The following is a 25,706-nucleotide window of genomic DNA, read 5'->3' as shown; positions in this document are numbered from 1 at the left end:
TACTTGTGATCTCTCTCTCTCTGTCAAATAAATAAATATTTTTTAAAAAGAAAAAGACAGGTCTGGGGCATCTGGGTGGCTCAGCTGGCTGAGCAACTGCCTTCAGCTCAGGTCATGATCCTGGAGTTCCAGGATTGAGACCCTCATGAGGCTCCCTGCTTAGCAGAGGGTGTGCTTCTCCCTCTGCCCTTCCCCCTCTCATTCTCTCTCTCTCTCTCTCCCCCTCTCCTTCTCTCTCTCAAATAAATAAAATCTTTTTAAAAATAGATAACATTTATTTTTTTTTTTAGATTTTGTTTATTTATTTGACAGAGAGAGATCACAAGTAGGCAGAGAGGCAGGTGGGGGCGGGGTGGGCAAGGAAGGCTCCCTGCTCAGCAAAGAGCCCAATGCGGGGCTCCATCCCAGGACCCTGAGATCATGATCTGAGCCGAAGGCAGAGACTTAACCCACTGAGCCACCCAGGCGCCCCATAGATAACATTAAAAAAAAAAAAAAAGAAGAAGAAGACAGGTCTGCTCCAAGCCAGAAATCCAAGCCCCCAGAGGCCTTGACAGGATCTTTCTGAACTTGGGTCATGCCCTTAGTTCCCTGGGTCATATTTACAATCTCCCACTCTGCAATGTAAAGAGTGATGGCCGGATCTGCCCCAGAGCAAACTAAAGCAAATGCTTAGCCATGGGGGAAGCAGGACTGTCTCCAGTTTCCAACCATGTCTTCTCCGATAAGTAGGCACAGAGCCGTAAGGCCTGGTTGCTGGGCGAATCCTGTGGCTTGAATTATTGATGGGTGAATTCATCAGGCACACTGCCTTCATCTATTCATTCCAGTCATGTCCAGCTTATTGAAAAACACAGCCTGAAAATGGACACCATCTGCCCAGAACTAAGTTATTCTGATCCATACTCCTTAGCTTCCCATGTAGCTGGAATGTTGCAAAGAGCAAAGGCTTTGGAGTCCCACAGACCTGAGTTCAAGAGGCTCCTGTTCCACTTCTGGCTGTGTAACCTGGGCTGGTTAGTTTAGCTTACTTCTGTGAGGCTCAGTTTCCTCATCTGTTAAAATGGGACCAGTCATCTCTTACTAATGTTATGGAGATAAAACACACACACACACACACACACACACACACACACACACCCGTATACACACATGAAGTTACTAGTTCAGTGTCTGGCACATACTAGGCAAACAACTCTTTCTTTTAAAAAAAAAAATGTAGGCTCCAGGGGCACCTGGGTGGCTCAGTGGTTTAAAGTCTCTGACTTTGGCTCTGGTCATGATCCCAAGATCCTGGGATCAAGCCCCATGTCGGGCTCTCTGCTCCTCGGGGAGCCTGCTTCCTCCTCTCTCTGCCTGCTTCTCTGCCTACTTGTGATCTCTGTCTGTCAAATTAAAAAAAAAAAAAAAAAAGTAGGCTCCATGCCCAACATAGAGCCCAGTGTGGGGCTTGAACTCATAACCCTGAGATTGAGAGCTGAGCTGAGATTAAGAGTCAGATGCTTAACAGACTGAGCCATCTAGGTGACCCCAAACAATCTATTATTCAAACTCTTAGAGTCTGGGGCACCTGGGTGGCTCAGTCACTTAAGTGACTTGACTCTTTGTTTTCGGCCTAGGTCATGATCCCAGGATTGTGAGATTGAACCACACATGGAGGCTTCCCTTGGTCTCCTTGTTGGATGTGGAACCCACTTAAGACGTTCTCTCTCAGGGCGCCTGGGTGGCTCAGTTGTTAAGCGTCTGGCTACAGCTCAAGTCATGATCATGTGATCCTAGGATAGAGCCCCACATTGGGCTCCCTGCTCAGCAGGAAGCCTGCTTCTCCCTCTCCCACTCCCCCTGCTTGTGCTCTCCCTCTCACTGTGTCTCTCTCCATCAAATAAATAAATAAAATCTTAAAAAAATAAAAAGGTGCTCTTTCTCCCTCTCCCTCCATCCCTGCCCTCTAAAAACAAAAACAAAACAGAACTCTTGTAGTCTGACTCCTTATCTTTGTCTGCCCTCACCAAGACTCCCATGCTCCAACCCCACCTCACCCCCTGTCAAGGACATGTGATTTTATACCATCTGTGTCATTTATCAACTCATTGCATCTCAGCTCTAAATCCACTCTTTTTGCCTCTCTGTATTAATGGATCTGGGCCTTCTGAGCAGTTCTCCTTTTCCAGCTGACATAGTTAAGCTTTTTCACTACAGGGTACTAAAGGGACATTGGAGGGGGAATGGACCTTCCTTTCCAGGTTTCAGGTTGGCTTACTTCCTGGGTTCCTGGAGAGCATGATTTTTTCTCCACTACTTGGCCCAAAATTTCTCCACTGCCTGGTGTCTGCATGGTGCAAATTTCTCAGTTTGCCGGCCACATACTTCCTCCAGCTTGTCACTGGGGTAGCAGTTGCATAGCCAGGAGCCCCAGACAGCATGGGTCCGTGCCCAAATTCAGGTTACTCCTGCCCATACCTTCTCCTCAGCCCTACACACCTATACACTGGAAACTCCCCCAGGACTTCCCATCTGCATAGCCAACCCCCTGATTTTTGTCCCCTGGCCCAAGCTAAATGCAGAAGTGAACTAGATTCCTAGAGAGGGATGTCTGTCGATATTATTTATGTCCATTAACATACTATAGAATACATAAGTACATACGAATATCCTAGAGACTCCATATTTTTATTTATTTTCTTCATTTTATTGTCTTCCCAACCCCTTCCCCTACCACCGCACTAAAAGTGCAAGCTTCACGAGTACAGGGACGGACTTTTGCCTGTATTGTTCCTCTCTGTGCCCCCAGAGCTTGGGGCAGCGTCTGACATATAATGGGATACTTAAATATTTAAAGAGTGAAGGAACAATTAAATATCGGATGAATCATGCATGAATGAACAAATTCTGAGTTATCAGGACGAGGTCTTGTGGGGAGAGGAACGGGCGATTGAGGAAGTCGTCTGGGACCGGGGTATGGGATCCTCAGGTCTCCCTCGGGACGGATGCCCCGCACAGCGGTCTCAGGGTTCCTTTCCGGACCCATCGCGAGTTGCTTAGCAACCGGTCGCCCGGCCCTCCGCTACCATTAGAGGGCGCGCGGGTGGGGAGACGTGAACGCGCACGCGTGCGCGGCGCGGACCGGCGAGGGCAGACGTCACTTCCTGTTTCTTTAAGGGAACGTGGCTTTTCCCCGCAGAGCCTGTCTTCCCGTCTGCGTCTCCGCTGCGGCGGCCGGAGCCGGAGTCGGATCACGAGCGCAGCGTCGCCATGGACTCGGCTCTCAGCGACCCGCACAACGGCAGCGCCGAGGCTGGCGGCGCAGCCAACGGCACGACGCGGCCGCCTTCCACGCCCGAGGGCATCGCGCTGGCCTACGGCAGCCTCCTGCTCATGGCGCTGCTGCCCATCTTCTTCGGTGCCCTGCGCTCGGTGCGCTGCGCCCGCGGCAAGGTAGGGTCGGAGGCAAAACCGCGCGCGCTTTCCATCTCCCACCTGGGACACGACTGACACGGACCCTCCCTCCCGCCCTTGGCGGAACAGATACCTCCTCTCCCCAGACACTGACCCTTCACGGCATGGATCACCACCGGTTCCCCATCCCGAGCTTACATCCGGGAGCTGGCCCTGGGTGCTCCGGGATCTGACACCTCCCCTCACAGGGACCGGCTTCTGCCCCCACTCGGACCCTGACACATCCCTGCGTCTGTCCGTCATGCTGCAAACACTGTCAGCCTCACACCGGGATTCGGGCAGTGTATTATTCTGAGCCTGCTGGACCCAGCGAGGCCGGCCCCACCCTCTGCTCTGGCTTCTTATCCCATATGGGACACCTCTTATTGGGTTCTGGGTCAACCCCCGTCTGTACCTGATGGGGCGCTGGTCTGACAACTGAGTGGTACAGTCCCTTATCATTCCTTTGTTCGGAACCCTGCCTCATCCACCCTAGGGCAAATTCTGGCATCCTGAAACTGTGACACCTGTCTAACTGGAATCTGTGACCCGTAGTGTACTCTTCTAAAACCTCCAGATCAGGCCCTTGAGCCACCTCAAAAACATTAAACCAAGGATATAGCCGCAGCTCAGGCACCAGTTTTTGGCTTCACTTCTCAGACCAGTTTCACTCAACCAGCCCCTCAGAACCTGGCACCACAGTGCCTCTCTTTTTAACCAAGCATAGACCCCTTCTTTTGCTGATTTGGTCTTCCTGACACTCCCAGTCTTGGACCTGTTCTAGCCTGAGTCCAGACCCTGTTCCCAACTGCTCGCCCTGTTCCCACCCCCCAGACCCTGACCCTACCTTGATGTAGCTTTTCTCTCTGTGCTCCCTAAGACAGTCCCTCCACCAAATTGAGCTCACCTACTGAGCTGCTGTTGGGCTCCCTTATGAGACCAGGCCAGATCCATTCCTGATCATCCTCAACATATGTCCCATTGGACACCTAGAAGTACCCCATCATCTCCCCCTCTCTCCATCTTCTTCCCTGTTAAGCCCTCTCCAGCCCCTTGAACCAGTTGCTTCTCACTTCCTGGCACCCTCTCCCCTCCTAATCTGTAGCTCCTCCCCCACCAAAACCTGAAGCTGAACCTAAGCGGAAGCCGTCTTACCCGAAGAGGGCAGGTCCGCAAGGCAGCTGCTACTTTTGAAACTGCTCAAGTGCGGGTTTTCAAACCATTACACAACTTGAGGTCTGCCACCTTCCTTACCCAAGATCAGAGAAAACTCTGTTGGGTCCTTCTTTGGGCAGACACAAAGGGAAATAGTCAGGGCTTAGATGGCCCTATTTGCCTTTCCATTCTGCCTCTTCTAAGCAGGGTTCAGGCATCTGACTTTTACTTTCTGCTGAGATTGTGATCTCAGGGTTGTGAGATCGAGCCCTGCGTCCATCCTTGTGACGAGTATGGAATCTGCTTGGGGTTCTCTCCCTCTCTGCCCCTCCTGCTCATGCTTGTGCACTTTCTCTCTTCCTCTCTTTCGCTCTCAAATAAATAAATCTTTTTTTTATAAAGATTTTATTTATTTGTTTGACAGAGAGCAAGAGAGACAGAGAGGAAATACAAGCAGAGGAAGCGGGAGAGGGAGAAACAGGCTTCCTGCGGAGCAGGGAGCCCGATATGGGGCTTGATCCCAGGACCCTGTGATCATGACCTGAACCGAAGGCAGACACTTAATGATTGAGCCACCCAGGCGCCCCTCAAATAAATAAATCTTTAAAGAAAAAAGACAGCTGAAGAGTTGGCCAAAGCTCTGGTGTGGTGGGAACAGAGGGTGTGCATAGAAGAGAGCTCTCCATCCACCATGGCCTCTAGAATACCTTGCCCACCATCTCCTGCAGGCTGCATGAAATTACAGACAGCCAGATCCACCACCAATAACCAGGATGTTCTGAAAGTTACAAAGCCTTCACCGTCTTTGGTTCTCCCAGCAATTGAATGTTACAGATGGAACCAGTTTTATTTTCCCTGTCTTACGGAGAAAGAAACAGAGGGTCAAAGAAATGACTACTCTTGATCCCTCTGCCAATAAGGGGCAGAACTAGGTGTTGCTAAACCTAGTCCAAGGCTGTCCTTGATATATGTACCTCTAAAGACCCACACAAGTGGCATTTGGGCCTAGGGGGAAAAAAGCCAGCAACTCCCTTTTTCTACCCTGAGTCATGTTTCCCAGTCATGTGGCAAGGAGAGAGAAAAGTTAGTGTGGGGGCCCAGGAGTTTTGATTTCCCACCAGTGTTAGACCTTAAAGCCAGCTGAGAGAGGGCATGTGAGGACAGAATTCTCTCTGGAGCCAAGTTGTCCATAACAGGCAGGGCAAATTGTGAAATCATGGGGAGAAGAAGGTGGAGCATCCAGGAGTGTGTTGGGAAGAAGTAGCCGTGGGAGGAGCAGTCTTAGAGGGGTGCCCATCCCTCTCAGAGACCTGTGTTCCCAGAAGGGAGCAAATCCCAACCCAAGCAGTAGCTGGGGATCAGATTACTTCAAAGGCCCTTGGCCTGTAACTCAGAGGAGCCCCTCAGCCAACTGGACTGGGCTTCTGCTCTGTGCCAGGCCCTGGGCTGGGTACCAGGGGTGCTGGGACAACAAATGCCAGGCCTTGTCTTCCCAGAGCTCAGTGCCCCACGGAGAAACAGATGTGTAAGCCGCCAACTAAACCGAATCCTGATACGCCTTCCAGAGGAGGCCGCAGCTGCCTTTGCAAAGATGGGCGAAAGTTCAGCAGGCGGAACAGGAGAGAGGGAGGCATGGCTTTGCAGGCATTCAGAGGGGCAGCGAGCAGTGCGATGTGAGCCCCCGGAGCAGGGCCCTGGAGGCCATAACAGAAAGATGTTCAGGCAGCCTGTAGCCTTTCTGCATGATAGAATCCTGAAGGCAACACAGTAGTTCATCTTCATAGCTACAAAATGACCACACACTTGTAAAAAATTCCAAGCCATGCAGAAGTATAAAGGAAAAGCCTCCTCAGTACCACTCCTTGAAGGAACCTATGTATATATAAATGTGTGTATATATAAATGTATGTATATATGTATATGTAAATGTATATGTGTGTGTATATATATATGTATATACATTTTCTATGTATATATAAATGTGTGTGTGCCTGTGTGTATACACAGATGTAAATTTATTTTTATAGCAGTGGGATTTTATAGTACATACTGCTCTGCAATTTAACATGGTTTTTTTTTTTTTTTTTTTAACATGGTTTTTTTTTTTTTGGTTTTTTTTTTTGGTTTTTTTTTTAAACGCTGTGTCATGGTCATTTTCCTGTCCATACCTGCAGATCTGCCTCATTATTTTATGTTAGGGAGGGTAAGTAACACATGCCTGTGGTATAGAATTCCAGAGGTGCAGAGGGCATCGCAAAAGCCTCTGTCCCACCCAGCTACCCAGCTTCCCTCCCCAGAGGCACCCCCTGTTACCTGTTTCTTGGATATCCAAGAAGTTCTGTGCCTTTACAAATAAATAAGCATATGCTTTCCCTGCATTTTGGCAGTATAACTTACATTTTGTTATAAATCCACTTTTTGGCACCTGGCTCTTTTCACCAAAGCATATGTCGGAGATCAGTATATCTGTGCGTACGGAGTGGTCATGTTCTTTGACAGCTCTGTGGGATCCAGCCTGTGTCCCATAATTTGTTTAGAGCACTGGTCTCAGAGTGTGATCGCTGGACCAGCAGCAGCGGCCGCAGTCTCACCTGGGAGCTGGTTCGAAACGCAGATTCTGAGTTAGAGACTCAAGGTGGGCCTGGCAGTCTGTTTTCACAAGCCCTCCTGACAATTCTTCTGGGTGTTCATGTGAGAACCTCTGATTTAGAGTTCTCCACGGGTTGTTCAGATGGGTGTCAGTCTTTTGCTATGACAAGCCATGCTGAAATTCATCTCCTTATATGTTTGTTACTTCACACTTGTTTGTATTTGTAGGATTTTTTTTTTAAATTGATTTGCTGGGTCAAAGGCCATGTGCATGCTTGATTTAGATGGATCTTAACAAATTACGCACCGTAAAGGTTGTATAAGTTTATACGCCCACCAGCAGTGACCTCAGTTCCTGTGTAATGGCTGCACAACAGTCCAGTCCCAGGGCTTTCTGAGCCAGACTGGGGGATCCAGTCAGGTCTAGGTTTCACAAAGAGCTCCTGATAGAGTCAGTGATGGGCGGGAGGGAGAACAGGAAGGAGGCTGGTGAGGTGGTTGCCGTGAAGACTGCAGTGGGGCACAGGATTTGGTTGGGGGGTTGCCAGTTTGAGTTCTAGAAATGCTTAGGAAGCAGAGTCATGGTGAGGTGAGTGAGTGAATGTGGTGGAAAGAGGAGGAGACCCTGGGGTCTCCAGCTGGGATGAAATGAACAGAATGGTCCACAAGTCCCAGATCATTTCTAGGACATGGCCTGGAAGCAGCACTCCCAGAGCTCGGGCCGAGCCAATGACTCGAAGCCGGGCATCTGTCTTCCCTTGCTGCTTTTGCTTCCGCCCTGATAACTGAACATCCACAGTGTCACTGGAAGCTAAATTTATTTCGGCTATTTGTGTCAGCTTCTTTCTTTCTTTCTCTCTCTCTCTCTCTCTCTCTCTCACACACACACACACACACACACACACACACTCTTTCTCTCTCACTAATTACGTTTTGTGTTTTGGGAGCTATTGCATTTGCTTAAGAGCATCTGGCTTGAAAACCCACATCAAACTGGTAGAGAATCCTAACAACTTTTTATACTTTTGTAACAACAAAGGTTAACTGTTTGGGGAGGGGTTTGTTTGTGAGGGGAGGAGCAGAGCGAGAGAGAATCTTAAACAGGCTCCATGCCCAGTGCAGAGCCCAACATGGGGCTCCATCTCATGGTCATGACCTGAGCCAAAATCAGAAGTCAGATGCTTAACCAACTGAGCCACCCAGGCACTCCAAAGGTTGATTGTTACATTGTCACAAGCTCCCTGAGCATCTTGTCACAACTTGCTAGCAGAAATTTCCAGATAGAAAAGGTAGAGGTCATCTAGGAAGTAGTGGCTAAGAGTTGGGACACTGGGGAGCACCTGGGTGGCTCAGTGGGTTAAAGCCTCTGTCTTCAGTTCGAGTCATGATCTCAGGGTTCTGGGATCAAGCCCCGCACCAGGCTCTTTGCTCAGCGAGGAGCCTGCTTCCTCCTCTCTCTCTGCCTGCCTCTCTGCCTACTCTGTGATCTATCTGTCAAATAAATAAACAAAATCTTTAAAAAAAAAAAAAAAGAGTTGGGTGGGACACTGGAACCAGACTGCCTGTGTTTGAATCCAGGCTCCACCACTCACCAGCTGTGTGACCTTAAGCAAGTTACTTTACCTCCCTGAGCTTCAGTTTCCTCATCTGTAAAGGGGAGCTTTTAAAAATACCTGCTTCATAGAGTTTTTGTGAGGATGAAATCACATATAGCACCTAGAGCAGGGCTTCGCACATAGAACGCTCTCTGTAAGTGTTATCTTTATTACTGTTACTGTCAGATTTCCAGTCTCGCATTCTGACTCAGCATGGCAGCATGGATATTTACACAGTCACCATGGAGGAGCCAGAGTCCTTTGTATAGTGGGATGTGTGTCCAACCTTGGCTTGTCATCAAGTAATTTTAAGCTTCTTTCCACCCAGGATACAGGGCTGAATTGAAAGGAATATGTGGGGGACACCTGGGTGGCTCATTCGGTTAAGCAACTGCCTTTGGCTCAGGTCATGATCCCAGGGTCCCGGGATCAAGTCCCACATCGGGCTCCCTGCTCAGTGGGGAGTCTGCTGCTCCTCCTGCTTGTGCTTGCTCGCTCTTTCTCTCTCTCTGACAAATGAATAAATAAAATCTTTTTCTTACAGATTTTATTTATTTATTTGTCAGAGATCACAAGTAGGCAGAGAGAGAAGAAGAGAAACAGACTCCCCGCTGAGCAGAGAGTCGATGCGGGGCTCGATCCCAGGACCCTGGGATCATGACCTGAGCTGAAGGCAGAGGCTTTAACCCACTGAGCCAGCCAGACACCCCTGAATAAATAAAATCTTTTTAAAAAGGGGCGGGGGAGGAAAAGAAGAAAGGAATATGTGGAAATGAGCCATAACGCTGGTTTGTAGGTGAGACCAGAATCGCCTGTGCTCTGCACCTGCAGGTCCCTCTGCCTCCTGTTTCCCTGCCTTGTACACAAAGCGAATTCCTCAACTCTGTATATATTTGGCTCCTACACCCTACCAGAACCCATGCTTGACCTTCAAGGCTTTGCCTAAGTGCCATCTGCTTTCTTGTGATTCTTTATATACCACTACTACTACTACTACTACTACTTATAAAAATACAGAGTCTAAACAGTTCGTGTGACAGCTCAAGGCACAATACTAAGTATTTCCAATGCAGAAGTCATAGAATCCTGGGGTGCCTGAGTGGCTCAGTTGGTTAAGCATCTGCCCTAAGCTCAGGTCATGGTCTCAACATCCTGGGATCAAGCCCCGCATTGGGCTCCCTGCTCAGTGATGAGTCTGCTTCTCCCTCTCCCTCTGTCTCTCCCCCCACCCTGGCTTGTGCACATACACTCTCTCTCTCAAATAAATAAATCTTAAAAAAAAAAAAAGTCATAGAATCCTGAAATTCACCATACAGCTGAGGAGATTGAGGCTCTGAGAGAGAGAAATAACATTCCTGGGCCCCACAGCTGGAAAGAGGCAGAGCTGGAAGTCACTTTCTGACATCAGCGCCCTCTCCCATCCATTTGGCACTCAGGCTGGGTATCGCAGCAGTATATGTCTTGTTTTGTCACGTGTCACACTGTATCGTGATGTTCTCTCTGCATGTCAGGGTCTTGGCCTGCCTGCCTGTGGGCTCTGAGATGAATAACTGTCTTATTTACGTTTGGGCCTCTGCTCCTGCTACAGGGACATACATTGAACTTGTGGAGGTACACAGAGAGGTGGGGAAATTTTCCCCAGCCCCACAGCACACTGCTGCCAAAAGCAGACACCCAGGGCTGGGGGAGATGGAGGGAGTCAGTACTGCTCACCCACCCCACCCCTTCCTCCCAGCAGAGCTGCCCCTGGGTACTCCAGAAAGGAGGGTCTCCCTCCTGGCCACCTCAGTCAGGCACATGCTGGGGTTTGGTGAAACGCCTCCCCACTCCCCCTCTCCCTGACAGTCCCAGCTCCTCATACACAGTTACAGCACTTTACAGTTTGCCAGGCTGTTCCACATCCCATATCTCATTTAGTTGAAATCTCTCGGCCCTTTTAGAGGTCAATAAAGCTAGAGACTGTGATCCTGTTTGACAGAGGAGTAAACTGAGACTCTGAGAGCAAAGGATGTGCTTCAGTTACCCAGCAAGCCATTTACTAGAGCACTGAATGCCTTTATCATACTTTATGTGTATCGTTAGCATGTGTGTGAATTTTATCTGTAGGAAAAGTTCCCTGAAGTGGAAGTGCTTGTTCAAAGTTGTATGCACTTGTGATTTTGACAGATACTTTCAGTGTGCTCTCTACAGGAAGACCATTTTACCCTCCTGAAGGTACCAAGGGTCAGCACCTGTTTCCCTGTAGCCTCACCAGCTCAGTCTGTTACCCAGCATGGGGACTTCCGCCGTTCTGACAGGTGAAAACTGGGATCTCAGTGCACTTCACTTCGAGCTTCTCTTATTAAGAGTGAGGGTGGAAAGAAAGAGAAAAAAAAAAGAGTGAGGATAACATTTTTTCCTGTGAATAAGAGCTTTTTGTGGTTCCTGCTCTGTGAATCTTCTCGGTGCCCTTGGGCACGTGTAAATTGCAGTTTGGTGCATCTGCTGAGTTGCCCTCCCCAAAAGGCTAGACCAGTTTGCACTATAACCAACAGTGTGTGCACATCCCAGCTCCATTTCGTGGGCATTGCATGGGCTTACTGCTCTCTGCCCTGTCTCCTTCCCTTTCTGCAGTTTTCCTTCCATTGTTGGGCAGAAGGTCTGCCTGACCAGAAATCTGCCCTCTCCAGGCAGCTTCCCCTTGAGCAAGTTTTGTCCTGTTGGTTTTTAAGAGGCTGCCGTGAGCCAAAAAAAGTAATGAGACTCTGCAGCTGAACATGATCCCTTCTCCCCAGGGTGCTGATGCCTTATTCACAGGATAGACGTGGTGATGGTGGAATCTTAGGCGTTGAGATGAGCCTGTGGAGAGAGAACTTGACTTTGACTTGAGCAGAAGTCTCATCTGGCATTACTAGGACCTCTGGTAGCTAGGATATAAAGTGGAATAGACATACAAAGTGCAGGGAGAATTGCAGTGGGAGAGGAGGCTTAGCCAGTGGGAAATCTGGAAATGCTTCATGGCAGTGACATTGGCAAGGTTCTTGATGACTGAGGATTCTGCTTAGCTGAGAGGGCATGGAGAGAGAGCATGATGATCTTGAAAGCTTTCAACTTTGTGTTTTTTAATATAAATTTAAACCAGAATTATACTGCCTCTGGTGGATTCTCATTAGAAAGTTTTCTGGCGGGTGGCTCAGTCGGTTAAGCCTCTGCCTTGGCTCAGGTCATGATCTCGGGGTCCTGGGATTGAGGCCCACATCGGGCTCTCTGCTCGGCGGGGAGCCTGCTTCCCCCTCTCTCTCTGCCTGCCTCTCTACCTACTTGTGATTTCTCTCTCTCTGTCAAATAAATAAATAAAATCTTTAAAAAAAGGAAAGTAAGTAAGTAAGTTAGTTTTCTGGCAGGGGCGGTTTTTTCAGTCGGTTGAGTGTCTGTCTTCGGCTCAGGTAATGATCACAGGGCCCTGGGATCGAGCCCCACATCGGGCTCCCTGCTTGGCGGGATGCCTGCTTCTCCCTCTCCCACTCCCCCTGCTTGTGTTCCCTCTCTCGCTGTGTCTCTCTGTCAAATAAATAAATAAAATCCTTAAAAAAAAAAAAGTTTTCTGGCTGGAATTCTATGAAGTTGATAAAATCCCTATTCTGTGCTGTTGTTCCACTCCCAGTTTTTTCTTTTTTAAAGTACTGAAATTATTTTGACTACATCCAGGTTTTTTCATGTAAATATTTATCCTCTGTCATGTCTTTACCGAAAGCACATGGTCACCAACTGTAGCATCTGCCATTGTAGATTTAATTGTGGCTTTTACTCTTACCAGATTCAGTTTCCCCAGTCAAATTTCTTAAGTGTAAGTTTTGTCAAGATTTGTTCTCCTTGCAGTTAGCGTCTGCCCGTGTACAGTTTCAATTGCTGTCAGTTTTATCAGTTGTTGGGTTGTTTCTACTCAGACCTATTGGATAACAAATTCATCGTGTTTACCTGGTAGCTAATCCATAAGGAAACTGGGAATAGTTCTCATGAGGTCTAGGACTGCTCTGTTGTCACAGTTTCCAGGGTTTTCTCTCAATTATTTCATGCCATAACTGTCTCTGCCATCACTCTTGTCCCAGATATGCCACACGTGCACTGCTGGGGCCCAGATGGCCCTCGTGCAAAACGGCAGGGTGAAGTATCTTGCCCTAGGGTGGGCAGAGGGAACCGCACTGCCAAAGCCTGGGGTCGGGAAGATGTGGTGGGAGGATGAATGAGCCCCAGCCCCAGAGGCCAAAACTGCACCCTCAACTCACATGCACCTTTCTTGTCTGTTCTAGAACGCCTCGGACATGCCAGAGACTATCACCAGCCGGGACGCCGCCCGCTTCCCCATCATCGCCAGCTGCACACTCTTGGGGCTCTATCTCTTTTTCAAAGTAAGTCCTTTGCCACCCGTTGTGTTATTTGGTTTAAATAACTTTGTTTTGTTTTGTTTTTCCCATCACAGGAGATATGCATGTTCATTTGTAGAAAATAAAGAACAAGGGGGGAAAAATTCCTAATAATTCACCTCTAGACTGACTGCGTGCACAGAGATAACCACCGATGGCGTTTAGGACTCTTTCCCATAGTCATTATTTCTTTTCTCTGTGTGGCTTTTTTGTTTTGTTTTCATGATACCATTTTGGTTTGCACTGTACTGTTTATGCTGGGACGGGGTATAGCTTGTGTCTCCAATGCGCCTCTACCATACTAATTGCCTTTTTTTTTTTTTTCTTAATTTACCGAGGTTTATTTTCCCAATAAAAGTTACACAGGCTCAGTGTTGAAAACGTGGAAAACACAGAAAAGTAAAAAGGGGAAAACAGCAGTCATCCAAAACCCCACTACCAGAGACAATCACAGATTCCCTTTGGAGGTGTGTCCTTGCGCTGTTTTCCCGGTGCATGGTTTCTCCGTAGCTGTGGCCACGTGGCGTACTCAGTTTTGTAGCTGCTGCTTTCACTCCCCATTAATAACATCATAAGCATTCTCTCATGTTAACTGCAAACTCTTCTGAAGCTTTTCTTTTTTTCTTTTTTTTTCCTTCTTTTGTTTTTTTACTATAACACATACTATTTTCTGATTATGGAAGTAAGATATGCAGAAGACTTTTAAAGAGCAGGGGAAAAATACGCAGAGGTAACGGTCACTATTAACGTTTTGGCATGTCTCTTTTCAGGCTTTTAATAAGCATGCTTTTCACATAAGTATGATCCTATCCTAGCTGTAGTGTTGTGTCCTGTGTTTTTGCAGTCGTGCCTCACAAGCGCTTTTTCCCTGGTCGCTGAAAAGCTCTCAAGGACGACTTTTAATTCACGTGTTAAAAACACAGGTAGACGGCGAAAAAAAACATTTCCTGTCTAAGGGAAGACGTAAATGAGCCATAATCTTCTCCCCAGTGTAGTTGCTCCTGGATCTTCCACGTAGATCTACGTTTATGTTAAAATTCAAAAACAAATATATGTATGAGATACAGGGTGTTTATCATAGAGATATTTTTCTATCCGTGCAGTCACGTCTGCCTCATTGATCTTGACACCTGCCTGTGGCTCTGTCTTACGGCTGTGCCTCTGAGGGATGTCTGGCGCTGGGATATCACAGCAGTGCTGCCTCGAGCGCCAGCCCTGGGGTACAGGATCTCAGCCTGGGCATGTGTGTTCAAGTGTATTTGCAGTAGGAGGACCAGGTCACGTAGCATCTCCATTTGTAGTTTGAACAGATAGTTCCAAATCCCCGCAAAAGATGGTGCCCTTTTCCATTTCCCCTGACCGGGAGCAGTAGGCTGGCTGCCTTGACTCTCACCAGCATGGGGTGGCATCAGAATTCCTCATCTTTGCCAGTCTGTGAGTGAGTCCACAACGTAATATTTAACACCTGCTTCCTGTCCCATCGTTCCCTCGTTGTTGGATCAGAACTATGCTTCTTAATGGTTTCAGAATCCCCCCACAGGCAGGTTGACCACAGCTCACCTCCAGCACCCTCCCCCGCCTTTAAACAAAAGAAGTCATTCCGATTTTTACTCTTACAAACCAGAGTGCATCAAGTAACATTAGGTATTCACGGATTTTTTTTTTTCCTGGACCTTGGGTGAAGAGTTGGATTTATTCCATGCTTCGGTTCATAGCATCCCGTCATCAGTCCATGCCAGGCGCCCCTCCACCCCTAGTGCCCTCCTCCATGTCCCACCTCCATGTCCCTGTCCACAAGAAACACCTGCTCTGATGCGTTTGCTTTGTCTTCAGATGTGTGTCTCCTTATAAAACGTATGGTGTCGGTCTGTCTGTGTCTACTGAGAGTCCAGCGTCCATGTACAGAGCTGGGCGGTGCATCTCCCTCTGTTGGCCTTTTCTCTCCCCTGTACTTTTGAGATCTCTCTGAGGCCGTCTGCACATCCGGCCCATTGCCTCCAGCTTAGCTTTTGGCAGAGATTTCTCAGGTCTCTGCTGTGCTGAGTGCCAGGGATACATCCCCAGGCCCTTGCCTCAAGACCCTCTAACATTTTTAGTACTTAGGATTCTTTCCTTCAGCTAGGTTCCCTCAGAAAGAAATTTCTGGCAGTGGAGGGTAGGAGCATTTTTCTTTAAGCCACTGGATGCTCAGCCTGTCCCCCGCTGCAGGCGGGTAAGCCCCAGCCTGCCGTGTGCCAGAGGACACAGCATACCTCTTACTCATGTCTCTAGAGGGTCCACACTGGGATTTCTGAGAGGCGGCCACCTGGACAACACAGCCAACAGATTCCTCCCAAACTCCAGGGTGGCGGCTTGTGAATTGGTTTTCCAAATGGTGGGATCCCTCGGCCCCTTTCCTCCCCGCCGCCACCCCGGGTGGGACGTTTCTCAACATCATAAAATGTATCTGATTCCACCTCATTTAAAACTGATTGCTCTGAGGCAGCTTACAAAAATTATACCCAGCAGCATAAGCATAAAGAAGTAAAGGAAGAAATTGGAGTGAAAGAGAAAATTAAAATAGGATAAAACAAAGCCTTGGGTGAGGACCATACCCTGAACCCAGGCCGTAAACTTGAAAGACATGTACTTTTGTCAGAGTGGCTCTGATACTGGTGTCACTCTGCATTTCTAGCAGCTAAAGCACAGAGAAAGCCAGGCTTGGTGAGACTGGGTGCATAGTCCACAGGCCGCACAGTCCAACCAGCTCGCTGTAAGTTGCAGCCAGAGATATTTTCCTAAGGGCCCGGCGGGGAAGGAACACTACTGAGAGGTAGACCACATTGTCATAAAACATGGCCCACGTGCCTATGAAGTATGTTCATAGGGCTTTTTCTTACGGTAGTCACATTCTAGGTCACTGCTTTGCTCATCCATCCATTCTGCAAACATTTACTGAGTGCCTGCTGTATACAAGGCCCTGAGTGAGGAAAAACTGACCATCCCTGCCCTCCAGGAGTCTCTTTTTAATTGGTGGAGATGGACACCAGTCAGTCACCTTGATAAATGCGAAGCTACAGTCCTGGAAAGTGCTGCAGAAGCAAGGCGTAGCAACAGGAAAGCACAGAAGAGCCCCCCAGCTAGCATGAACCTCTGCCCCTGCCCCACTCCCACTTCCAACAGCAGCACCTTCACCTACCTCACTGCTCAGCCGGCCTCAAACCCGGGGAGCCGTCCTCCCTGCACTTGCAGTCAAGGGCACCGTCCTCTGTCCGCCAGAGTCTGCAGTACCCTCTTCACCGGGCTGTCTGCTTCCACCCTCGCCCTGGGCAGTCTGTCTCCCACACAGCAGCACAGGAATCCTCTCAGGCCATCCAGTCATGTCACAGCCCTGCCCTCAGTTTCCAGTACTGGCCTGACTCACCCAGAGGAATCTAGTTTTTCTAATGGCACTGAAGGGTCTCTCTGCCTCTCAGCCATCCCAGCCTCATCTCCTGACACCGGCCACTTACTCTCTCAGCTCTAGGCTCACAGGCCCTGACTCTTCCCCACATACATAAGCCAACATACCCACCTCAGGACCTTTGCACTCACCTTTCTCTCTGCCCCAAATGCTCTCCCCCTCAAATACCCTCACAGTGGCTCCCTCGCTTTGTTAAGGTTCTATTCCTGAACGAGGTGAGTATCTTCCCATTGAGAAACTTTCACTGACCACCAGTCTAAAAGAGCAGCTCTCCCCTCTTCTCTCTGTCTCTTTGCCCTGCCCTGCTTTTCTTCTGAGGACCCATCACCACTTGACAATATATTACATACTTGTATCTTTTGAGATTCTTTCTCTCTTGCTGGCACATAAACTCCATGGGGGCAGGGACTTTGATGCCTCATTTCTTGCTGTGTCCCCAGAGTTCACATGACGCCATTAACATCGTAGGCAGTCAGTACATGTGAGCTGAGTTAATGAGGGGTGGTTGTATCAAGGAAGGCTGCTCCGAGCTGAGAGTCGAAGAAAGAAGGGTGGGGAGAATGTCCAGGGCAGCAGAAGAGCATGTGCACAGGCCAGCTGCCTAGTGGTGGGGCTGTGGCACAGACAGGGCCTTCAGAAAAGCTGGTGTGGCCCCAGTCTGCTGTGAGCCGCAGCTGAGAAGGTCTGCGGTGGCCATCGCAGGGGCTGAGGCCCCGGGGAGGGTGTGGGCTGTGAGCCGCAGCTGAGAAGGTCTGCGGTGGCCATCGCAGGGGCTGAGGCCCCGGGGAGGGTATGGGCCGTGAGCCTGTGAAGGCGAGGCTTTAAGCAGGGGAGCAGTGTGGGCAGACAGGCTTTAAACAGATTCTGTAACGGCCTCCTTGAGAGCACCCAGTGCCCCCGTGCCCATACCACAGCACATGAATCCCCCCCGGCCAGAGACCCTCAGGAGAGCAAACTCAGGAAGGAGAGGATGACTGCGGAAGGAGATGGCAGAGCCTTCCCCAGAGTCCAGGATTCCCAGCAGTGACAGGCAGCTTTGGAGTATCATGAAAGAGAACATTTCCCAGTTCCACTTGACAGTAAGACTGAGAAGCAGCAGGCAGGGTCTGCTGTCACAGCTTCTAGCCATCACCATGGGACAAGTCCTCCAAAAGACCATCATGTAGACGATGGGGCAGGGCACAAGCGACTTACAAGTAGCATGCTTGGGGCCTTGGTAGCCACCGTAGGGGGCTCCCTAGATTTTTGAGCAGGGAGAAGGAAACTTGGAGGAGTGCATTCTGAGGCTCCCTTGGGGGGTTGTACTCAGGACTATCCTTCCCCATGATTCCATGCCAGGACTCTGAGCACATAGTATTGCCTGTCTCCAGATAATGGAGCCACCAGGCACACACAGACTCCGTTGGGTGTCCCTCCAGGGGCATGAGGTTCCTCCCTTTTCTTCTGTAGTCGCAGAAGCTAGAAGGCCCCTAGCACTGTCTGAGATTCTTCCTCCCACCGTTCCCTAGCTCCAGAGGGGTGAGACCAACCTCCAGAAGAGAAGCGGGGACTCTGATTTCCCCATAACCACGGGCAACCCTGACTTCCTGTTTCTTTTTTTATTTCTGCCTCAGATATTCTCCCAGGAGTACATCAACCTCTTGCTGTCCATGTATTTCTTCGTGCTGGGGATCCTGGCCCTGTCCCACACCATCAGGTCAGAAGGCATCTCTGCAACATTTGAAGCAGCTTTCTCAGGAGCCAGTACAGGGTCCTGGATGAGAACATGACCTTTGGCGTCATTCAGAGCCAGGTTTGAATCCTGGCTGTACAACCCAAGGGCTTCTTTCCCCTGCGGTACAGCGTGGGTGAGCTAGAACAAGACCCGTAACCTCTGCGGCACGGTCCCCTCCCAGGGACTGACAAGAGTATCCAGGGGGTATTTCCCACCACCACAGTTGTTGGGAAGGTTAATCACATCGTAGTACCAGGATGTCACTTGTCACGGTGCTGAGACAGATAACAGCAGTGCCACTTGCCATGTGTTATAGGCTGCTGACACCTCGTGGTAAGCCCGGCTTCTCACGCGTGATCTTGTTTCCTGCTGAGAGAGGGGCAGTAGAGTGAGAAGTTAGGAGTACAGCCTCTGGAATTTGATTACCTGAATTTGAATCCAGACTCTGCTACTTAATAGCCCTGTGACTTGGGGCAAGTCACTTAATCTCTCTGGCCTCAATTTCCTCAGCCGAATGTGGAGGAAAATAACCAAACCTTCCTCATGGGTCATGGGAAAGCTTTTAGCCCAGTATCTGACACCTAATGTGTCCAATGACTGTTAACTGTCGTCGTTACTATTACTTCCTGTGCTAACCTGCCAGGTAACTTACAAGGTTAGCTTTTGCTTTTATTTATTTATTTATTTATTTTACCTATTTATTTATTTATTTATTTGAGAGAGACAGAGACAGAGGGCAAGAGAGGGAACACAAGCAGGGGGAGTGTGAGAAAGAAGCGATTTCCCGCTGAGCAGGGAGCCCAGTGCAGGGCTCGATCCCAGGGCCCTGGGATTGTGACCGCAGCCAAAGGCAGACACTTAATGACTGAGCCACCCAGGCGTCCTTAGCTTTTGCTTTTAATCTTCTGTTATCTTTGGAAACTGAAGCTCAGAGAGATTAAGGAATTTGCCAAGATCGCACAATGGATAAGCAGCAGAGCCAAGATTCAAACCCAGGTCTGAGTGGCCCCAGAGCCATGTTCCCATTGCCACCTGCTCAGATCGGCACATGCTGTGTCTCTCCAGTGGGGATGGAGGACCTAGGCCGGGACCTTGAAGGGGTGCTGCTCTTCATGTCATGAACAGGCCAATTCTCCGTGTGTTGTAAACATTTGGCATTCCCTAGCCCTGTTTACTAAATGGGAGTTATGTCCCCAGTCTGCCCCCTAGCTTGTGACTACAAAAGTTTCCCCGCCTGTTTTCATCTGGTCCCTTCAGGTGGATACAATGTCGGGTTGAGAACCACTGACCATAAGGTGGCCAGTGGACTATGGAGGTTCCCAGAAGGAAGGAACACAGCTAAAAGTCAGCCTTGAAGGGTGGGAAACCTGGAAGAGGCACGAAGGAGAGGGGAAAGCTAGGCGTAGAAGATCTGTGTGCAGTGAAAGCGCATTCGGGATCTTTCTGCGGTAGTCAGAGAGGAAGCGCCGGGCCTACTTACAAAAGGCATCAAAAGCCAGTTGGGTTTGGCCTTGTTTCCCTAGGCACACTGGCAGGACATTGTGGTACTCAAGAGCGTGGGTTCAGGAGATGTTGGCCCTGGAACCGAGGCCTGGCTCTGCCAGCTTGATAATTTGTATAAACTTCTCAAGCCCTCTAAGCATCAATTCCTATAAAACGGAGACACTTAAAAAAAAAAAATGTAGACACTGCAAGCACTTCCTCACTGGGGCATGGGAAGGATCAGGTGAGCCACAACTAAAACATGGCTCAAGCACCGTGCCAAGTGCACCATGAGTTGTGCTTCTGGTCCAAGATCATACAGCTGGGACTGGAATTCTGGTCTTTTGACTGAGTTCAGTGTTGTCTTCAACTCTACCTGCCCTTTCCCCATACAGTCTTGTTCTGGCCATCTTATAAGAATTTTAGTCCAGCCCCCGTCCTAAAAAATGAAGGCCCAGAGAACCTACCTGAGTAACTTGGACCTCACAAAACCATGGCAGACCCAACCTCACAGGGCAGAGCTCTCTGATGGATCTGGGGGACGGTGGGGGCAGTCGCTTCCAAACACTGGGACCCCTCCTTCCCCATGATGATTAGGGACCCCCTAATTCTCATCCATCCCACCCCTTCATCTGTGAGAGGCTTGAGATACCCAGGCCTCCCCGTGACCCAACCACCACCTCAGAGAACCTGGTGTATTTTATCTGTCTTTTTTAACTAATTCATAATTTTGACTGGTAGAAATTATTTTTTTATTTAAAAATTTTTTTAAAGATTTTATTTATTTACTTGACAGAGATCACAAGTAGGCAGAGAGGCAGACAGAGAGAGAGAGAGGAGGAAGCAGGCTCCCCACAGAGCAGAGAGTCCGATGCGGGGCTCGATCCCAGGACCCTGAGATCACGACCTGAGCCAAAGGCAGAGGCTTTAACCCACTGAGCCACCCAGGTGCCCTGACTGGTAGAAATTATTGACAGAGAACCAATAGCAACTGAAACTGCACATGGTAAAATAGATTAGTGACTAAAACTTAGAAGAAGAATCATCTTCTTGATGAAATTTATAGCACAATATTTGACCTGGCAAAATCAGACCTCATAAACACACGGGTAACCGTGGGCAGGAGGGGCGCTCACCACACAGCATCAGAGCTGTCCTGTGCAAAATTTCATACGGACCAAAAACGGTGAGATGAGAGAAATTGTTTTGAAAAATTTACATGGAAAAAAACTGAATCAGATGCACATAATTTGAGCAAAAAGGGAGGAAAGCATAATTTAATCATATTATATATGGAAAGCTGAGCCAAAAACTATTTTTTTCAGTCAGATTGAGTTTTCTGAAATACTTTCTCAAAGAAAGTCTACAGTGTAGTTAGAATTTCCATGAGCTGTTTATATTCACAAACTTGGAGGCAGACCTCTGTCAGGATCCAAACCAGAGGGTCCGAAGGTGGGGTTCAGGGAAGGCGAGGCCCTGAGAGGTTGTGTAACCACCAGGATTCATGGCTGGTAGAGGCAGGGGGTTTGAGCCCAGGTCTGTCTGACTTCAAGGCCCATATTCTTCCCAGTTTGGCAGGAGTGAGGGGGAAACAGATTATAGAGGGTGGGCTGGCCACTGCTTCCCAGCAGTCCTTCGGTCCCCAGAGGACTAGGGGAACAGACCTGACGAGGGACTAGAAGAGCCTGGCCCCGAGCCGAGTCAGCCCCTGGTGGGGATTCTCGTGGATCTTTCCACCCCTGCTGCCACCCGCAGCCTGCTACCTGCGTTCACCTTGTGCAGCCACCAAGATTTACAATCCCACGCCAGAAGCCTTCCTGCCAAGGGAACCTCAGCTTATTTTTATCATCTCTGAGCTCACACCCCATCCAGCTGACCTTTAGAGGGAAAAGGACCCATAAGGTCAAAATCTACCACCCTAGGAAGAAAAGGTCAGTTTTATCGACCCTTGCTTTTCACTCCCAGGGGAGAAGGACACCAGGATGTGGTTTCCCAGCAGGAAGCAGTGACCTTTAGGTTTGATGTGAGCCATGAAGGCTGGAGAGAGTCTCTGCCTGCTGCAGAGGTCTGCCTTCAGAGGCGCTCAGTGAGCATTTACCAGCTGCCACCCAGGCCCCAGGCCTGCAGTGTGTGGGGAAGGTGGTGAGACGGGCCCCCACTCTCAAGTTCAGGCTCACCGGCCAGGTTGCTTGACTCTTGCCCTGCATTATCCAGCGACCCTTCTTTGCTCGGGATAACTAAGTCATCAGTCTGGAGAGTTCTTACCTGAAGTCAAAGCGGCAGTTAAGCTTACAGGCTGCCAAGCATTCATTTAATCATCTTAATAACTAAGAGAAAGATCTTATTGTAGTGTTCCAAATGAGGAAACAGTTGCACAGAACAGTTAAGTAACTTTCCGAAGATCACACAGCTAATCAGTGGCAGAGTCAGGATTTGAATCCACGAAGTCGGGCTCCGGAGCCACTGCCTCTGCTGGTTCAGAAGCAAAACATCAAGCTCCTAAGGAAGAGGCTGGTCTGTAGTGAAGGCCTTAGCTCCTCGGGCCTTTTCTCTGTCTCTGCCCACACGCTCTGGCCAGATCTCCCAGAAGTGATTCAGCAAACTGAGCTGAAGGTAGCTTCCAGCCTCATCTCTCCCAGCTTCTGCCCCCCACTTCTCAGAGCCCTCCTGTGGAAGCCCACTCCTGGTTGCCTACTTGTTCCCGCCACATTTGGGTTCACAGGGCTCTCTTGTTTGTGCCAGGGCCCTGCAGACGGGGAACCTGTTTGACAAGTGGGGAAACAGGCCCTGAAATTGTTCTTAACTCCATGTCTTCTTTCTCCAACCACCAGGGTCTTAGAAAGGGAGCTCTCTTTCCCTGCCTTTCTGCTGTGCCCTGGGTACCTCTTGGCCTGCCTCCGTTTACCTACCAGTTGGGAGCACCATTCTGGATTTGGCCACCTCATCAGTCACTGTCAGGCTGATCCAGTGTTGCCAAATGGTTTTGAGCTCAGGCTCTGGACAAGTGCCAGCATTGACGGACGCTCAGAGTTCTTATTTACATCCCTGTTGTGGGTCCAGAGTTGGGCTAAGCCTCTCCCCTGCCTTCTCGCTTACCTTCACAGCAACGGTTTGAGACAGGTGGTATTGTTACTCCCACGGAGAGCTAAGGAGATGAGCCACTGCAGTGACTCGTCCACAGCCACACCACTAGCATAGGGCAGGGTAGTCTTCTGGGCTGAGCTGCCCCCAGGGCCAGGCTGGGCCAGGAGGCCCTGATTTGTTCCTCTTTGTCTGAAGGTGATCCAGAAAAGAAAGTTTCTATTCCCTGCCTGGCCAAGGCACGGAGTACACCGGGTGATCTGAGACCATTTTCCAGAGATGAGGCTAGCCCATCCTGAGCAACGGAGGCCTCTTGGAAGAGTGAATGTGAGGTGCTCCTGCCCCCTCCACCTCGGGGCTATGATTCATCGAGCTGATTGAGTCCAGCTGAGTTTATAAAACACTCAGGCCTGATAAGTCATGGAGTGGGGGTTAGGCAGTAACCGTCAGATCATCTGACTTGATAGGTGTGGAAGAGTCGAGGAATATGCATTCTTGACAAGGGACTCACAGAGCGTGCACGGACCAGACTCTGGCATCCGTTCCTGTTCTAAAGCTGCATTTTACATGGAAGTCTGGCCCAGCTTTGTGTTTCTTGGACAAGAACCAAGAGGCAGCACGGAAGCATTAGGATTCCAGAGATCTGTATTTGAGTCCCTGCTCAGATGGGGAGTCAGCCCTGGGCAGTCCCTTACTCTCTCCGGGCTTCCGTTTCCATCTGTGAAATAGGGCTGGTAACTCCTCCCCGTCAAGAGGACTCCCCATCAGGGCAGCTGCGAGGGTGCCAGGAGGAAGGACCTGTGAATGGGCACTTCTGGGATGGTGTTGGGGCTGCGGTAGCCCGTGGGGGTCCTGTTTGCCGACCTGCTTTGTCTTTCCTTCCAGCCCCTTCATGAATAAGTTTTTTCCAGCCAACTTTCCAAATCGACAGTACCAGCTGCTCTTCACACAGGGCTCTGGGGAGAACAAGGAAGGTCAGTGCCACCTGCTTTCCCTGGCCTTGGGGGTCTCTCACCTCTCTTCCCCTTTGTCTCCAGTATCAGGGTTCTCCACTAGAGCAAGGGATGGAAAAGGTGGGCTCTGCAGTCACATTGCCTGGGTGGGAACCCAGCTCTGCTGCTGCCTACACGGGGGGCTCTGGGTGAATGCCTTTACTCTCCGAGTTGTTGTGTTTGTTCCAGCTGTAAAATGAAAACGATAGATCTGGTACCTCCCTCACAGCACGTTGTTAGGACTGGGGGTCAGTGATGAGGGGCACACTCAGCACACAGCCTGGCCCGCGGCAGCACGCGGTGATGTTGGCCGGCGTAGCTCCTTGTATCATACCTGTATGTAATGTGATGACTCTCCCACCTGAGATCTGGAACAGGGCTTCTTTGTTTTTTAAAAAAAAAAAAAAAAAAGAAAGAAAAGAAAAGAAAACTCTGGGACCTTGGGAAAAGCCTGGGCTTTGGGGGTTGGTTCGGATAGTAGTACTGGTGCTGTAACACGATTGGTGAGGGCTTGACCAAATGAAAAGTATTTCTTGCATCAAAGTCTGAGCTTGGGAATGTCACTCTCTCTTACGGGTGCCTGCCACATTCTGCCTTATTCCCAGAGAGGGGTGACTTTAAGTCATTCCTTTTTGCATCTCAAATGTGTCTGTGCCTAAGAGATGGTTGTTGAACTTCAAAAAAAAAAAAAAAAAAAGCTAAGCTTGCACCACAGAGTCTTTGAGGTCCAAGGCTCCATCTGTCTTGTGCTCTGTCACATTCGGGTGACTCTTAGGCCCAGAATGGTGTACCGTCACCATATCATGGGTCCGTTTAGCTATAGGGCACGTCAGAAGATGTGGCCATGAGCTTCACATCCAGTTAAAAATCACCAAGGTGCTTCCTGAAAATAATACTATACTATGTTAACTAACTTGAATTAAAAACCAAAAAAAATTTCCCAGGATGCCATCACAAGAGAGGAGAGAACAAAAATTGGGGCCAACCAGCAGTCCATTCCACTCTGGAATCTGAAAGAAGTGGCTGCACTCTCTCACCCTGGGCAAGCCCCACCACCTTCCTGGGCTTCCTCACTGGGAAACTTGGAAGTGATAGGGAATGTCTGCCTCAGGGCCCCCCCTCAGGAGAACACAGGGACTCCCTCCTGCTTTCTCTCCAGGGCTCCAGCTGTTACCTTCTTCCTCTTCCTCTTTTGCTGATGATGTAGGGCTGCCAGCAACCTTCTTGCTTTCCTTTGACGGCAAAGTAGGAAGATTCCCGAATGGACTGGGACCTAGCTAAAGACCTGGGTAGCAGCTGGCATTGACTGAGCACCCACTGTGTGCCAGGCACTGTGCTGAGTGTTTCATGAGGACCACTTCCCTTGCTCCCCAGAGCAGCCCTGTGGGGGAGGTGCCACAGTCCCCTTTTTACAGAGGAGGAGACTGAAGGTCAGAGAGGGAACTGCCTCCCCCAAGGTCACCCAGCTACAAATGCAGAGTCCATGCTTCTGACACCACGGACCACCTCCCACTGACCCCACACCAGGCCTGTGTTCTCTCTGGGCCTCCAGTCCCTCCTCTAGGAAATCGGGGCGGGGAGGGGGTGCTGGGGAGGCTCTGACAGTGCCCACAGCCATGCCCTCCTCCGTCCAGGGGCTGACAGGTGGGAGGGGCAGCCCCGCCCCGGGGAGTGGACTTACCCGGCCTCTCTGCCCAGAGATCATCAATTATGAGTTTGACGCCAAGGACCTGGTATGCCTGGGCCTGAGCAGCATCGTTGGCGTCTGGTACCTGCTGAGGAAGGTAAGGAGCCAGGGCCTGGGGAGGATGAGGGGAG

The 25,706-nt window shown here is 49.7% G+C and overlaps 1 protein-coding gene across 4 annotated transcripts in view; it reads left to right on the top strand.

Annotated features, from left to right (window-relative positions):
- Positions 1 to 3,124: 3,124 nt before the first annotated feature.
- HM13 (histocompatibility minor 13) overlaps positions 3,125 to 25,706 on the top strand; it is a 40,290-nt gene continuing 17,708 nt past the window's right edge. For all 4 annotated transcript variants that reach the window (XR_013967375.1, XM_080812895.1, XM_080812894.1 and 1 more), the window contains exons 1-5: positions 3,125 to 3,435; positions 13,064 to 13,162; positions 18,233 to 18,315; positions 23,782 to 23,870; positions 25,587 to 25,672. Coding sequence is in view for 3 of the 4 variants with exons in the window: in XM_080812895.1 (XP_080669021.1) it covers positions 3,253 to 3,435; positions 13,064 to 13,162; positions 18,233 to 18,315; positions 23,782 to 23,870; positions 25,587 to 25,672 (540 nt within the window). In the remaining variant the exon portion in view is untranslated. The remainder of the gene's footprint in view (positions 3,436 to 13,063; positions 13,163 to 18,232; positions 18,316 to 23,781; positions 23,871 to 25,586; positions 25,673 to 25,706) is intronic.

The sequence above is a fragment of the Martes martes genome (genome assembly GCF_963455335.1).
Source record: "Martes martes genome assembly, chromosome: 9".
Classification (NCBI taxonomy): domain Eukaryota; kingdom Metazoa; phylum Chordata; class Mammalia; order Carnivora; family Mustelidae; genus Martes; species Martes martes.
This window is presented reverse-complemented; position numbering and strand designations above follow the sequence as displayed.